The sequence below is a fragment of the Clytia hemisphaerica genome, unplaced genomic scaffold (genome assembly GCF_902728285.1).
Source record: "Clytia hemisphaerica strain Z4C2 unplaced genomic scaffold, Clytia hemisphaerica genome assembly, whole genome shotgun sequence".
Taxonomy (NCBI): Eukaryota; Metazoa; Cnidaria; class Hydrozoa; order Leptothecata; family Clytiidae; genus Clytia; species Clytia hemisphaerica.
In genome coordinates this window covers 859,729-877,110 of record NW_027104489.1, presented here as the reverse complement: position 1 = coordinate 877,110, position 17,382 = coordinate 859,729, and the positions used below count along the sequence as shown (strand labels likewise).

General features: G+C 39.4%; 1 protein-coding gene and 1 long non-coding RNA gene across 2 annotated transcripts; both read right to left on the bottom strand.

Moving 5' to 3' along the window:
- Positions 1–3,472: 3,472 nt before the first annotated feature.
- Positions 3,473–4,194, bottom strand: LOC136821515 (uncharacterized). The gene is made up of 2 exons (XR_010848752.1): positions 3,816–4,194; positions 3,473–3,502 (listed from the first exon to the last, which is right to left on the bottom strand). It is a non-coding gene; the product is annotated as an uncharacterized lncRNA (long non-coding RNA).
- Positions 4,195–4,285: 91 nt separating this feature from the next.
- LOC136821569 (uncharacterized) lies at positions 4,286–8,363 on the bottom strand. Its single transcript, XM_067077795.1, has 2 exons — positions 8,129–8,363; positions 4,286–7,980 (listed from the first exon to the last, which is right to left on the bottom strand). Exons 1-2 carry the CDS (start codon positions 8,361–8,363, stop codon positions 4,286–4,288), a joined length of 3,930 nt encoding a protein of 1,309 aa, XP_066933896.1.
- Positions 8,364–17,382: the final 9,019 nt, after the last annotated feature.

Here is a 17,382-nt window from a genome sequence, read left to right as displayed (position 1 = left end):
TAGTATTGTACCCTGTCTAAGTAAGTGTCTCAAGAATTTTGATCTGCTGTTCTTTGTTTACATCCCTTTCTCACTGTCTCAAAAAAGTTGATCTGCTGTTCATGGGTTTATACCCCTGTCTCACTGTCTCAAAAAATTTATATGCTGTTCATGGGTTTGTACTCCTGTCTCAATGTCTAGAAAATATGATCTGCTGTTCTTCAAAAATATCCCGACAGTTTGTATCTCATGAAAATAACAAAACGAAACAGCAGTTGGATAAAATATTCATTATAAAGTTATTGCCTAGAAAAACCTATCTGCTGTTCACCGATGACTTCATTACCTAGAAAATGTTATCTGCTGGTCACTGATGACGTTATCTCCTGTAATAGAACAACAGATGTTGTAAAGTAAATTGAACCTCCTAAAAATGAGACCTGCTGTTCACTTTTTCATTAAAAACCGTTCCCTAGCAAGAACAGCAGATATTTCGTAAAAATGGCTCGTCGAATGCTTCTGTCCATCTGAGATGAAATTTTCTTTTCAGATTTCAATATTATGACTGAAATTCACAAAATGTAATTATAAAACCGCACACCAATTACATTACTGCGCTGCTCGAAAACTACATATCTGCGCAAGATAATTACATATCTGATGCGCAAAATAATTACATACACGTTTTTTTTATAAGAACAAACTATATAAGAACATAAGGCTTCGAGGCCCAAAAATTTAAGAACATTCTAAGAACATTCAAAGGCTTTGGAGACTTAAAAACATGCTTTTTCTTAAGAAATTACATCAAAATGCTCAAAAAATGATGATAATAAGAACATTTTAAGAACATTTTTAGGCTTCAAATCCAAAAAACTAAGAACATCCGAAGGCTTCGAAAATTTTTAACGCTCTCATAAAAAAAAACGTGTATATGCCCAAAAATTACATAACTGCGTACAACATTTGGCATTCAAAACCCATGAATACAGAATGTGGCTCCCAAAACGGCGATCAAATTTGAAATTTCTCTCAAATCTAGAGGAAAAGAGATTTTACAAACGTTTTTGCTGCATGAAAACCTTTAACATCTCTACTTGTTTTCCTGGAAGTTCTTTTTCAAAATTTTCAATTTCATAAATATTTTTCAATCGCTTAAAGATAGGTAGCTTTTTTCTAATGGCCCCCAAAACGGAGGTTTGAAATTTTAGATATCTTTAAGATCTGAATATAAAACTTTGACCATAGTTTTGAAATATGATTTAGAGGGTTTTGGGCATAAATTTATTTGATAACATTTTTACAGTATACCCCTGGTTGTCAAAATGCAGGTTTGGGGCCCCCAAAACGGAGTTGTAGCTAAAATCAAATTATTAAGCCCAGTGGTGATAGGGGGAAAAACTATGAACATATTTGTGTTTTCCCTTAGATTTACGACCTGATGGATGTAAAATTTATGTTTTTTATGAAATATTTCAGGAATTTCGATATTGCAAAGTCCAAACTGAAAATTTAGAAATTTTGATTTCACAACGTCTTAATCAAGTTTTTGAAAACAAATTTCTTTTGAAAATAGTTCCATTCATGTATGGAATAAGCTGTGAAAATTGTAGAAAAAAAGCTTAACTGAAACTGAAAATATTAAGCTTTAACCCTACCTACTGAGAGGGGGGGCACCTGTTAGAAAATTGGCCGGCATTTTTTAACTAGTGAGGCTATGAAACTGAAATTTTATGACTTTTCATCAAATCTTATGGGTAATGTTTTGGTTTAAAATATTTTTTCATTGGTCAAGTATTTTAGTCCCAATGACAGGTTTGTCGGTGACCACTACCATCCCACAACTGCAGTGCAGGCTATTTTTGCTCTTTTTTCTGTGCTTACTCCAAGATACTATAACATGTTACCAGCAGCAAATAATAGATATAAATATGACAAAAAAAAGGTATCAACGACTTGAAAAAGTTGAAATGTTCTGATTTTACACGGTTTTGAAAGTTTATAACATTTTCTTCGGTTTTGGCGCGCCATAGGAGAACGTTACGACAAAATTGTTAATTTAGATTTTAATTTCCATTTAGTACATTGTAAAAGCTTTCAAATAAAAGCAAAATGAATGAGAATGTGTTTCTCCATCTGTTTCAATAGCAATTTTAAGAAATATCATTTTTTTTTGAGTTTTTTGAATGATTTTTGCCAATTGTTGAAACAATTGATGACGTCATCAAAAATTGCATTCAATTTTCAAAAAAAAAATTTGATAAATTTGTATGTTATAGGTTTAAGCATTGCTGTACCAAATTTCATGACAAAATAATGTTCCTATCCTTAAAGTTATCCTTTCAGTTCTAATAGGGACCCAAGAATAGCTCTCAGTAGGTAGGGTTAAAGATATTTTTCTCCTATATTTTGCAAAAAAAATGAGAGAATTTGCCGTTTTTGCTGATTCAGCGAAAAATTTTATATATAATGTTAATTTTTTGTTATAAACTATAAACTCAAGGTGATAGGAATAGAATTCCAAGATTTTTTGCTTTTTCTCATATTTAGAATTTTCGGTTTTGTCAATGCTGATTCTAGGGCTCCAAAACACTGGTTGACCTTCAAGATGCTATATCTTTTACCCAGCTTCTAAAGTCACAGATGTATTTACATTTTCTGAACGGCATTATGTGTAGAAAGTTTCTTATACCCCGTTTTCATAACTTATTTTCAATATCCAAGGAACTAGAGTGAGTTATATGCAATTTTTATCTAATTTTGGTGTTAAAATATTTCCTTTAGACGCAAATATGTTATTTTGAATCCGTCTCAAACCAGCAAAAACATGCTAATTTTTAAGTGTAACCATCATTCTTTCAAAATAAACAAAAATCGTTTAATTTTGATAAATCTACAAGTCAGAATCTTCATTTTAATGAAAACCTCTACCCTGAGTATCAGAGGTTAAGTTTTCGAAGAATATATTAACCTCTGAAGACCGATAATAGAAATTTTATCGCGCATGTGTCAATCTAATCATTGTAGAAAGAATCAGAGATGAAGAGCAAATAATACCTTATTAATGTCTAGCAAACTGTATCAGTATGCAGTTTACTATTTACGAATTCCCCAGAAACATCCAAGTGTAATCGAAGTGATTTTCTTTCGAAAGAAATCTTACAACATCAGCTGCAGTTGTGTTTGTTTTCAGTTTCATGTTCTTTTGGTCTTTTCAGTTTCCTGCCTTTTGGCATTTTTTCAGTCTGGTCTGTGTTTTGTCTTGTTTTTTGCATTTGGAGTTTTTTGTCCCTTTTGGCCATTTTTATGTTAATTTATGTTAATTTATTCATCAAATCAATATTTATTTAGTCAACTTTGCTTTATTTTTGCATAATTAATTTATAAATTTTTGGTCTGTATTTTACACATCAAAGTGCATAAATTGCAGAGTCACTCTCAGACCTGCAAATGTTGGGGCAGAAACAATGAAGGGTGACAATAGAAGGCTGTGTTCGTAACACTTGATGTGAATGTGTTCAAACTAAAAGAGAAAAATTTGACTAAGTCTTACAAAATGTCTCTAAGTCTGAAAAGTATAAGTTTGAAAAATATAAGTCTGAAATCTAAGTCTAATTTGAAATTTATATGTCAGTACAAAGATTGATTTGAATATTTGAATTGAAAAATGAAATCTAAGAGTATATGTATAATTTGTATGTCTATGTTGAAAAAATGTAAGTAGAAAATAAAAATCCAAGATGGCCGACCTAAATCCTACAAGTGCATGACTAAGCAAAAAGAAAGCACCCAGGCAAAAATGGCAAACAAAAGCAAACACTGAAAAGCAAACTTACCAGCTAGCCTGGGTGTGAATGTTGTGAAATGTGAAATGATATTTGAGTTTGAATTTGAATTTGATGTTCACCCTTCAAGTGTCTCTTGTGAAAAGAATTGCAGGTCTGAGAGTGACTCTGCAATTTATGCACTTTGATGTGTAAAATACAGACCAAAAATTTATAAATTAATTATGCAAAAATAAAGCAAAGTTGACTAAATAAATATTGATTTGATGAATAAATTAACATAAATTAACATAAAAATGGCCAAAAGGGACAAAAAACTCCAAATGCAAAAAACAAGACAAAACACAGACCAGACTGAAAAAATGCCAAAAGGCAGGAAACTGAAAAGACCAAAAGAACATGAAACTGAAAACAAACACAACTGCAGCTGATGCTGTAACACTCCCCCCACAAAATATTGAATTGAAAAATATATTTGTATTTGAAAAAACAATTTATTTGAATTTTCCCAATGATCATATTCAAGTTGAACACTTGAAAAGTTCTTTAGATAGATCTAATTCATCAACACAGTGAATTAATACCAGTGATCTCACAGATCTTGTAGTCAGACGTTTTACATTTTCAGATGAATTTTGGTATTCAACGACAACTTTACGTATTTTGTCATCCCGATCCACTTTCACTTCTTTGATAATCCCATATTGATACGTGGATGAAATGACGGAATCCTGTTTTGTGAACAGAACGATATCACCAGCCTTGACGTGCTTGTTTGAGTTGAACCATTTTGGTTGTTCAATAAGATTTGGAACGTGTGACACTAGCCATGAGTCAAACCAAGCGTCGTAGATCTTTTGGTTTGATCGGATTATCTTGTCATAATCATTTTCAACAGATAAGGTACCACTTGGGCCACGATTGTTGTTTCGCCCAAGGATTAAGCGGTTGGGTGTTAGCAAGTCTCCCATTTCGAAGTTTCCTTTCACGTTTCGAACAGCTATTGGTGCATCATTAATGGAGTTTGTGAGGATGGCTGCCATTGTTTCCCACTGTACGATTGAAAGTCTTTCGTTGTGCATTGATTTTTCTAAGGATGATCTGACCTCACGAATTTTCCTCTCAACACGGCCATGATGATTATGACCACCAACTGGGCATGTTTCAAAGTTGATTTTTTGATCTCGATGAAGTTGGAATGCGATGTCAACAATGTCGAGTTTCATTGTCTCACAGCCCTTGATGAGCTGACCTCCTTCGTCTGCCAGAAGTTTGTTAGGATATCCAACCTGACAGGAGAAACGTGTGAAGGCTTGCAAAAACGACGTAGTAGAGTAATCCTCCATTACTTTGATGTTAACAGCAGTTGTTGTGGCGCAACAGAATACAACCAGCCATATCTTTACGGTAGTGCGTTTGTGATGTTGCGAGTAGCTTGAAAATGGTCCTGCAAGATCCACTTGTGATATGTAAAATGCAGGTGCGATGATGAGGTTGTCTTGTGAAAGTGGTCCCATTTCCACAGCGATTGTCTTTTTGTTGATATAGCGACAGCGTGGACATGAAGAACGTATGAAGTTGACGAGTGATCTTCCTTCTAAGATGTATGCGGTCTTGAGGACCTCTCGCCAGGTTGTTTCAACACCAGAATGTTTGACGGTGCTATTCCAGTGGATGTCGTTGATTATGCTGACAGCCAATGGTGAGTGTTTATCGATGATTGGCACACAAAATGACATTGATGTAAGATCTTTCATGGTTGATGTCATTCTACCAGCAACTGTAATTGAGTCTTCTGGCAGTAAACGACCAATATGATGAAGAATACCATCCTTTTCAATTGATATCTTGCCAACCTTTTGTTTGACGAAATGTTTGACCTCTTGAGTAGCCTTCTGAAAGAAATATCTCTCAGCTTGAGATATCTCCTCATTTGTAAGGATTATGTGTGGTTTAATTGAAGAATTGATCTTTGTTTTCCCTTTAGTGCGACAGAGTTTGATGAAACGTAACATTATCGCGAAGACACGCACAACTTTGGTGAAAGAATGGCGATTTGGGTCAACCACATAATTGGAGAACTTGTATCTTTGTTGCGTTTTGTTGAGAAACTCATCAGTGATTAGTTGATTGTGATAGACAGAATGAGTTGAAGGAATCTTGGCTTCACGATTAGCTTGTTCCAATTCCACCTGACTGAGCCTTATTTCTTTGGCGGTTAGTGCTGGGAATTCTGATACTTCTTGCGTCATCCACTGGAATCCATTGATCCACTGGGAGGATTGGTCAACATCGGTCATGGTTGTACACCTTCTTGTTCCGATGTCAGCAATCATGTTGTTTGATTGGACGTATTTCCATGATGTAATGTCTGTTAGTCGGTGAATCTCGTTTACACGGTTGCGGACCCACTGCTTGAGTTGTAGTGAGGTGTTGTTGATCCAGTAGAGGGTGATTTGCGAATCTGTGAACTTGGAAGCTCCAGTATGTGTTGAATGAAATGACTTTCTTACAACTTCACTTGTGTGGGTATTGATGATTGATGCATACAGTTCCCCTCTTGGTTGAGTAGATTCATCCGGTACAAGTAGTGAGCGGGCGAAGATCAATTGACAGGAGTAGTCGCCTTGTTTTCGTTTGAATCGAGCATAGATAGATGAGCATGCTAGATCCTGGCTTGCATCACCAAAATCGAGAGTTGTGATGTCTAGATTAACTGCATCTGGTGGCACAATAGCACGGTTGAATTTGATGGATTTGAGTTCTTGAATCATTTCGAAATGTGATGACCAAAGATGTCTGAGATCGTTGGGTAGAATATCATCCCAATCCATTTTGCGTTTGACGAGAGTGTGGAGGTCCATTTTCAATGTTGCAGTAATTGGCGTTAGAAGTCCAGAGATGTCAAACACTTCAGATGCTTTTGAGACACATTGTCGACGCGTGAGATTGAGTGGTATTTCTTTGATTTCATTGGGTTTCTTGCCTCGATATTTTCTTGCGAAGTTCAACTCTTGGATATCTAGGCTGATTTGATCTTCCAATGGATACCATTTGAGACCAGCCACTGATACAGTCTCACCATCAGCTGTTAGTTTGTCATTTGGTTGTTGATTTGAGAAGGTGAATCCTTTTAGTGAAAATCCACCATGATTGACCACCAGCTCTAAGTTGTCGGCTAAGTGGTTGGCTTCTGACTGTGATTGATGACCGGTTATGCAGTCATCCACGTATACATCATCGGTTATGATCTTGTGAACTTCCGGGTACTGGTCTTTGAAAATTTTTGCAGTTTCACGAAGCGCATGCTCCGCCTGGTTCCCACTTGATTTCACGCCATAGATAAGGGTTTTTATGACTTTCTCTTCGGGCGGCTTGTCTGGGTTGAGATTTTCTTCCCACAGATAACGTTGGAGACACCAGTGAGTTTGATCGAGTTGTATGGTGTTATACATTTTAGCAACATCTGTGTGGATACCAACCTTGTGTCCCCTCCACCGCAGGAAAATTTCTAAGAGCTTATTCATGTTATTCCTTCCTTTTGCAATGATGTCGTTGAGTGAGAAGCCACTTCCAGTCTTCATTGAAGCGTCGAACACAATACGGCACGGAGTTGACACTGAGTTCTCCTTCCATACTGCGCGCCATGGAATAAAGTTGTTGATATTGGTGTTTCGAAGTGTACGTTGTACATCTGGGCTGAGGTTTTTTAAATAATCCACGTAGCCAAGAGTTTGAAGTTTTTGCTCTGAGTTGAGGACATCTTCCTTGTCTTTGGAGTACTTTGATAGCCGTCTCAGTTGTTGGTTGTAGATCTGGAGTGCAATCTTTCTATTTGGAGAAAGATATAATGATGGGTCATGTAGAAGTGGTAAAAATGCAGTCGAATTTTGCTTGCAAACATCAACATTGATTGATTCATTGATAAGATGTTGTTCAACTTCTTCTTGTACACTCATGACCTCGTCAGTTGTTGAAAGTTCCTTACAGGATTTACAGCCACGACAGTTGATACATCTGTATTGGAATTCGCTTCCAACGTCTTGTGATTGGTTGAAAAGTTCAGACTTCTCTTCAATGGCTGAATTTGATGTAATGAAGATGTCGGTATTCTTGTTGGTGTATCCGAGCAGGTGAAGGTCAGGATTGACATGATATCCCAACTTAAACAGCTCGTGTTGATCATTGATGAATTTATTGGTGTTGAAATGGTGATCTTTGAAGTTCGAAGTTTCCTTTCACGTTTCGAACAGCTATTGGTGCATCATTAATGGAGTTTGTGAGGATGGCTGCCATTGTTTCCCACTGTACGATTGAAAGTCTTTCGTTGTGCATTGATTTTTCTAAGGATGATCTGACCTCACGAATTTTCCTCTCAACACGGCCATGATGATTATGACCACCAACTGGGCATGTTTCAAAGTTGATTTTTTGATCTCGATGAAGTTGGAATGCGATGTCAACAATGTCGAGTTTCATTGTCTCACAGCCCTTGATGAGCTGACCTCCTTCGTCTGCCAGAAGTTTGTTAGGATATCCAACCTGACAGGAGAAACGTGTGAAGGCTTGCAAAAACGACGTAGTAGAGTAATCCTCCATTACTTTGATGTTAACAGCAGTTGTTGTGGCGCAACAGAATACAACCAGCCATATCTTTACGGTAGTGCGTTTGTGATGTTGCCAGTAGCTTGAAAATGGTCCTGCAAGATCCACTTGTGATATGTAAAATGCAGGTGCGATGATGAGGTTGTCTTGTGAAAGTGGTCCCATTTCCACAGCGATTGTCTTTTTGTTGATATAGCGACAGCGTGGACATGAAGAACGTATGAAGTTGACGAGTGATCTTCCTTCTTGGTGAAAGAATGGCGATTTGGGTCAACCACATAATTGGAGAACTTGTATCTTTGTTGCGTTTTGTTGAGAAACTCATCAGTGATTAGTTGATTGTGATAGACAGAATGAGTTGAAGGAATCTTGGCTTCACGATTAGCTTGTTCCAATTCCACCTGACTGAGCCTTATTTCTTTGGCGGTTAGTGCTGGGAATTCTGATACTTCTTGCGTCATCCACTGGAATCCATTGATCCACTGGGAGGATTGGTCAACATCGGTCATGGTTGTACACCTTCTTGTTCCGATGTCAGCAATCATGTTGTTTGATTGGACGTATTTCCATGATGTAATGTCTGTTAGTCGGTGAATCTCGTTTACACGGTTGCGGACCCACTGCTTGAGTTGTAGTGAGGTGTTGTTGATCCAGTAGAGGGTGATTTGCGAATCTGTGAACTTGGAAGCTCCAGTATGTGTTGAATGAAATGACTTTCTTACAACTTCACTTGTGTGGGTATTGATGATTGATGCATACAGTTCCCCTCTTGGTTGAGTAGATTCATCCGGTACAAGTAGTGAGCGGGCGAAGATCAATTGACAGGAGTAGTCGCCTTGTTTTCGTTTGAATCGAGCATAGATAGATGAGCATGCTAGATCCTGGCTTGCATCACCAAAATCGAGAGTTGTGATGTCTAGATTAACTGCATCTGGTGGCACAATAGCACGGTTGAATTTGATGGATTTGAGTTCTTGAATCATTTCGAAATGTGATGACCAAAGATGTCTGAGATCGTTGGGTAGAATATCATCCCAATCCATTTTGCGTTTGACGAGAGTGTGGAGGTCCATTTTCAATGTTGCAGTAATTGGCGTTAGAAGTCCAGAGATGTCAAACACTTCAGATGCTTTTGAGACACATTGTCGACGCGTGAGATTGAGTGGTATTTCTTTGATTTCATTGGGTTTCTTGCCTCGATATTTTCTTGCGAAGTTCAACTCTTGGATATCTAGGCTGATTTGATCTTCCAATGGATACCATTTGAGACCAGCCACTGATACAGTCTCACCATCAGCTGTTAGTTTGTCATTTGGTTGTTGATTTGAGAAGGTGAATCCTTTTAGTGAAAATCCACCATGATTGACCACCAGCTCTAAGTTGTCGGCTAAGTGGTTGGCTTCTGACTGTGATTGATGACCGGTTATGCAGTCATCCACGTATACATCATCGGTTATGATCTTGTGAACTTCCGGGTACTGGTCTTGAAAATTTTTGCAGTTTCACGAAGCGCATGCTCCGCCTGGTTCCCACTTGATTTCACGCCATAGATAAGGGTTTTTATGACTTTCTCTTCGGGCGGCTTGTCTGGGTTGAGATTTTCTTCCCACAGATAACGTTGGAGACACCAGTGAGTTTGATCGAGTTGTATGGTGTTATACATTTTAGCAACATCTGTGTGGATACCAACCTTGTGTCCCCTCCACCGCAGGAAAATTTCTAAGAGCTTATTCATGTTATTCCTTCCTTTTGCAATGATGTCGTTGAGTGAGAAGCCACTTCCAGTCTTCATTGAAGCGTCGAACACAATACGGCACGGAGTTGACACTGAGTTCTCCTTCCATACTGCGCGCCATGGAATAAAGTTGTTGATATTGGTGTTTCGAAGTGTACGTTGTACATCTGGGCTGAGGTTTTTAAATAATCCACGTAGCCAAGAGTTTGAAGTTTTTGCTCTGAGTTGAGGACATCTTCCTTGTCTTTGGAGTACTTTGATAGCCGTCTCAGTTGTTGGTTGTAGATCTGGAGTGCAATCTTTCTATTTGGAGAAAGATATTAATGATGGGTCATGTAGAAGTGGTAAAAATGCAGTCGAATTTTGCTTGCAAACATCAACATTGATTGATTCATTGATAAGATGTTGTTCAACTTCTTCTTGTACACTCATGACCTCGTCAGTTGTTGAAAGTTCCTTACAGGATTTACAGCCACGACAGTTGATACATCTGTATTGGAATTCGCTTCCAACGTCTTGTGATTGGTTGAAAAGTTCAGACTTCTCTTCAATGGCTGAATTTGATGTAATGAAGATGTCGGTATTCTTGTTGGTGTATCCGAGCAGGTGAAGGTCAGGATTGACATGATATCCCAACTTAAACAGCTCGTGTTGATCATTGATGAATTTATTGGTGTTGAAATGGTGATCTTTGAAGTTCGAAGTTTCCTTTCACGTTTCGAACAGCTATTGGTGCATCATTAATGGAGTTTGTGAGGATGGCTGCCATTGTTTCCCACTGTACGATTGAAAGTCTTTCGTTGTGCATTGATTTTTCTAAGGATGATCTGACCTCACGAATTTTCCTCTCAACACGGCCATGATGATTATGACCACCAACTGGGCATGTTTCAAAGTTGATTTTTTGATCTCGATGAAGTTGGAATGCGATGTCAACAATGTCGAGTTTCATTGTCTCACAGCCCTTGATGAGCTGACCTCCTTCGTCTGCCAGAAGTTTGTTAGGATATCCAACCTGACAGGAGAAACGTGTGAAGGCTTGCAAAAACGACGTAGTAGAGTAATCCTCCATTACTTTGATGTTAACAGCAGTTGTTGTGGCGCAACAGAATACAACCAGCCATATCTTTACGGTAGTGCGTTTGTGATGTTGCCAGTAGCTTGAAAATGGTCCTGCAAGATCCACTTGTGATATGTAAAATGCAGGTGCGATGATGAGGTTGTCTTGTGAAAGTGGTCCCATTTCCACAGCGATTGTCTTTTTGTTGATATAGCGACAGCGTGGACATGAAGAACGTATGAAGTTGACGAGTGATCTTCCTTCTTGGTGAAAGAATGGCGATTTGGGTCAACCACATAATTGGAGAACTTGTATCTTTGTTGCGTTTTGTTGAGAAACTCATCAGTGATTAGTTGATTGTGATAGACAGAATGAGTTGAAGGAATCTTGGCTTCACGATTAGCTTGTTCCAATTCCACCTGACTGAGCCTTATTTCTTTGGCGGTTAGTGCTGGGAATTCTGATACTTCTTGCGTCATCCACTGGAATCCATTGATCCACTGGGAGGATTGGTCAACATCGGTCATGGTTGTACACCTTCTTGTTCCGATGTCAGCAATCATGTTGTTTGATTGGACGTATTTCCATGATGTAATGTCTGTTAGTCGGTGAATCTCGTTTACACGGTTGCGGACCCACTGCTTGAGTTGTAGTGAGGTGTTGTTGATCCAGTAGAGGGTGATTTGCGAATCTGTGAACTTGGAAGCTCCAGTATGTGTTGAATGAAATGACTTTCTTACAACTTCACTTGTGTGGGTATTGATGATTGATGCATACAGTTCCCCTCTTGGTTGAGTAGATTCATCCGGTACAAGTAGTGAGCGGGCGAAGATCAATTGACAGGAGTAGTCGCCTTGTTTTCGTTTGAATCGAGCATAGATAGATGAGCATGCTAGATCCTGGCTTGCATCACCAAAATCGAGAGTTGTGATGTCTAGATTAACTGCATCTGGTGGCACAATAGCACGGTTGAATTTGATGGATTTGAGTTCTTGAATCATTTCGAAATGTGATGACCAAAGATGTCTGAGATCGTTGGGTAGAATATCATCCCAATCCATTTTGCGTTTGACGAGAGTGTGGAGGTCCATTTTCAATGTTGCAGTAATTGGCGTTAGAAGTCCAGAGATGTCAAACACTTCAGATGCTTTTGAGACACATTGTCGACGCGTGAGATTGAGTGGTATTTCTTTGATTTCATTGGGTTTCTTGCCTCGATATTTTCTTGCGAAGTTCAACTCTTGGATATCTAGGCTGATTTGATCTTCCAATGGATACCATTTGAGACCAGCCACTGATACAGTCTCACCATCAGCTGTTAGTTTGTCATTTGGTTGTTGATTTGAGAAGGTGAATCCTTTTAGTGAAAATCCACCATGATTGACCACCAGCTCTAAGTTGTCGGCTAAGTGGTTGGCTTCTGACTGTGATTGATGACCGGTTATGCAGTCATCCACGTATACATCATCGGTTATGATCTTGTGAACTTCCGGGTACTGGTCTTTGAAAATTTTTGCAGTTTCACGAAGCGCATGCTCCGCCTGGTTCCCACTTGATTTCCGCCATAGATAAGGGTTTTTATGACTTTCTCTTCGGGCGGCTTGTCTGGGTTGAGATTTTCTTCCCACAGATAACGTGGAGACACCAGTGAGTTTGATCGAGTTGTATGGTGTTATACATTTTAGCAACATCTGTGTGGATACCAACCTTGTGTCCCCTCCACCGCAGGAAAATTTCTAAGAGCTTATTCATGTTATTCCTTCCTTTTGCAATGATGTCGTTGAGTGAGAAGCCACTTCCAGTCTTCATTGAAGCGTCGAACACAATACGGCACGGAGTTGACACTGAGTTCTCCTTCCATACTGCGCGCCATGGAATAAAGTTGTTGATATTGGTGTTTCGAAGTGTACGTTGTACATCTGGGCTGAGGTTTTTTAAATAATCCACGTAGCCAAGAGTTTGAAGTTTTTGCTCTGAGTTGAGGACATCTTCCTTGTCTTTGGAGTACTTTGATAGCCGTCTCAGTTGTTGGTTGTAGATCTGGAGTGCAATCTTTCTATTTGGAGAAAGATATAATGATGGGTCATGTAGAAGTGGTAAAAATGCAGTCGAATTTTGCTTGCAAACATCAACATTGATTGATTCATTGATAAGATGTTGTTCAACTTCTTCTTGTACACTCATGACCTCGTCAGTTGTTGAAAGTTCCTTACAGGATTTACAGCCACGACAGTTGATACATCTGTATTGGAATTCGCTTCCAACGTCTTGTGATTGGTTGAAAAGTTCAGACTTCTCTTCAATGGCTGAATTTGATGTAATGAAGATGTCGGTATTCTTGTTGGTGTATCCGAGCAGGTGAAGGTCAGGATTGACATGATATCCCAACTTAAACAGCTCGTGTTGATCATTGATGAATTTATTGGTGTTGAAATGGTAATCTTTGAAGTTCGAAGTTTCCTTTCACGTTTCGAACAGCTATTGGTGCATCATTAATGGAGTTGTGAGGATGGCTGCCATTGTTCCCACTGTACGATTGAAAGTCTTTCGTTGTGCATTGATTTTTCTAAGGATGATCTGACCTCACGAATTTTCCTCTCAACACGGCCATGATGATTATGACCACCAACTGGGCATGTTTCAAAGTTGATTTTTTGATCTCGATGAAGTTGGAATGCGATGTCAACAATGTCGAGTTTCATTGTCTCACAGCCCTTGATGAGCTGACCTCCTTCGTCTGCCAGAAGTTTTGTTAGGATATCCAACCTGACAGGAGAAACGTGTGAAGGCTTGCAAAAACGACGTAGTAGAGTAACCTCCATTACTTTGATGTTAACAGCAGTTGTTGTGGCGCAACAGAATACAACCAGCCATATCTTTACGGTAGTGCGTTGTGATGTTGCGAGTAGCTTGAAAATGGTCCTGCAAGATCCACTTGTGATATGTAAAATGCAGGTGCGATGATGAGTTGTCTTGTGAAAGTGGTCCCATTTCCACAGCGATTGTCTTTTTGTTGATATAGCGACAGCGTGGACATGAAGAACGTATGAAGTTGACGAGTGATCTTCCTTCTTGGTGAAAGAATGGCGATTTGGGTCAACCACATAATTGGAGAACTTGTATCTTTGTTGCGTTTTGTTGAGAAACTCATCAGTGATTAGTTGATTGTGATAGACAGAATGAGTTGAAGGAATCTTGGCTTCACGATTAGCTTGTTCCAATTCCACCTGACTGAGCCTTATTTCTTTGCGGTTAGTGCTGGGAATTCTGATACTTTCTTGCGTCATCCACTGGAATCCATTGATCCACTGGGAGGATTGGTCAACATCGGTCATGGTTGTACACCTTCTTGTTCCGATGTCAGCAATCATGTTGTTTGATTGGACGTATTTCCATGATGTAATGTCTGTTAGTCGGTGAATCTCGTTTACACGGTTGCGGACCCACTGCTTGAGTTGTAGTGAGGTGTTGTTGATCCAGTAGAGGGTGATTTGCGAATCTGTGAACTTGGAAGCTCCAGTATGTGTTGAATGAAATGACTTTCTTACAACTCACTTGTGTGGGTATTGATGATTGATGCATACAGTTCCCCTCTTGGTTGAGTAGATTCATCCGGTACAAGTAGTGAGCGGGCGAAGATCAATTGACAGGAGTAGTCGCCTTGTTTTCGTTTGAATCGAGCATAGATAGATGAGCATGCTAGATCCTGGCTTGCATCACCAAAATCGAGAGTTGTGATGTCTAGATTAACTGCATCTGGTGGCACAATAGCACGGTTGAATTTGATGGATTGAGTTCTTGAATCATTTCGAAATGTGATGACCAAAGATGTCTGAGATCGTTGGGTAGAATATCATCCCAATCTATTTGCGTTTGACGAGAGTGTGGAGGTCCATTTTCAATGTTGCAGTAATCGGCGTTAGAAGTCCAGAGATGTCAAACACTTCAGATGCTTTTGAGACACATTGTCGACGCGTGAGATTGAGTGGTATTTCTTTGATTTCATTGGGTTTCTTGCCTCGATATTTTCTTGCGAAGTTCAACTCTTGGATATCTAGGCTGATTTGATCTTCCAATGGATACCATTTGAGACCAGCCACTGATACAGTCTCACCATCAGCTGTTAGTTTGTCATTTGGTTGTTGATTTGAGAAGGTGAATCCTTTTAGTGAAAATCCACCATGATTGACCACCAGCTCTAAGTTGTCGGCTAAGTGGTTGGCTTCTGACTGTGATTGATGACCGGTTATGCAGTCATCCACGTATACATCATCGGTTATGATCTTGTGAACTTCCGGGTACTGGTCTTTGAAAATTTTTGCAGTTTCACGAAGCGCATGCTCCGCCTGGTTCCCACTTGATTTCACGCCATAGATAAGGGTTTTTATGACTTTCTCTTCGGGCGGCTTGTCTGGGTTGAGATTTTCTTCCCACAGATAACGTTGGAGACACCAGTGAGTTTGATCGAGTTGTATGGTGTTATACATTTTAGCAACATCTGTGTGGATACCAACCTTGTGTCCCCTCCATTGCAGGAAAATTTCTAAGAGCTTATTCATGTTATTCCTTCCTTTTGCAATGATGTCGTTGAGTGAGAAGCCACTTCCAGTCTTCATTGAAGCGTCGAACACAATACGGCACGGAGTTGACACTGAGTTCTCCTTCCATACTGCGCGCCATGGAATAAAGTTGTTGATATTGGTGTTTCGAAGTGTACGTTGTACATCTGGGCTGAGGTTTTTTAAATAATCCACGTAGCCAAGAGTTTGAAGTTTTTGCTCTGAGTTGAGGACATCTTCCTTGTCTTTGGAGTACTTTGATAGCCGTCTCAGTTGTTGGTTGTAGATCTGGAGTGCAATCTTTCTATTTGGAGAAAGATATAATGATGGGTCATGTAGAAGTGGTAAAATGCAGTCGAATTTTGCTTGCAAACATCAACATTGATTGATTCATTGATAACATGTTTTTCAACTTCTTCTTGTACACTCATGACCTCGTCAGTTTTTGTTGAAAGTTCCTTACAGGATTTACAGCCACGACAGTTGATACATCTGTATTGGAATTCGCTTCCAACGTCTTGTGATTGGTTGAAAAGTTCAGACTTCTCTTCAATGGCTGAGTTTGATGTAATGAAGATGTCGGGATTCTTGTTGGTGTATCCGAGCAGGTGAAGGTCAGGATTGACATGATATCCCAACTTAAACAGCTCGTGTTGATCATTGATGAATTTATTGGTGTTGAAATGGTGATCTTTGATGTTGTTGAAGACAGGGTGTGGACCACCAATAACGCCGGTTGATCCGTCTGGACTTTTGAAGCATGATCTGTAAATTGTCAGTCCTGATGGCATCTTGAATACCTCCTCCGGGAAGTATCTTGAATATTTGATGCCAATCATAAAATCTGTATGACCACCAACTTGTTTTGGGACCAGAGGAAGATTGCATGGATCACCACCAGATTTGGCATAATCTTTACGAATGTCGTTGATGACTTCACCGTCCAATTTGTATGTCGGAAACTTCTGAGTGATTTGGTCCAAGCATGGTCCAACGAGAGTTGCATCTGTTCCATCAATGAGTGGAAGATCAATTTTGTAGGTGCCGTGCTTGCTTTGACTTGATATGCCACCAACGCCGCCCATTGTGATAGGACCAGCGTATTGTTGATTTGCTCGGTTGCCAAGTTTTTTGATTGCGTGATGACGTACAATGAAGTCGTAGCACCCAGAGTCATAAAATATGGTGAATTGTTTTCCATTGACAGAGATTGGTTGTAGCATGAAGATTGCTTCCGGATCCTCATCGTTTGAATCGTTAGCAGAATGGAAGGTCAGCTTTATTTCTTTGGAGTAGGCTGGCACAGGTTGTCGGATGATGCATCTGGTCCTGTAATGTTCTAGGATGTCCAGGTTTTGTTGGTTCGTCTTATGTTCTTCACAAACAAGGATATGCTTCCTTGGCTTGAAAGGTTGATGGTAAGGATGCTGGCATATGAACGTCTGTTGGCATTGACCCTCTTTGTGTTTGCCTTGGTCACGTCGTGCCCCGGGGAAGAGACACTGGTAGCAGAGATTCTTCTGTTGCAAGGTTTTGAATCGCTCAGCTGGAGTCATTTCGACGAAAACTTTGCAGGAGAAATATTGTACTAGCTTTGTTCCACTAGGACCATTGGTTTGTGTATGATCTGTTGCTCCACAGATGTAGCATGAAGATTGG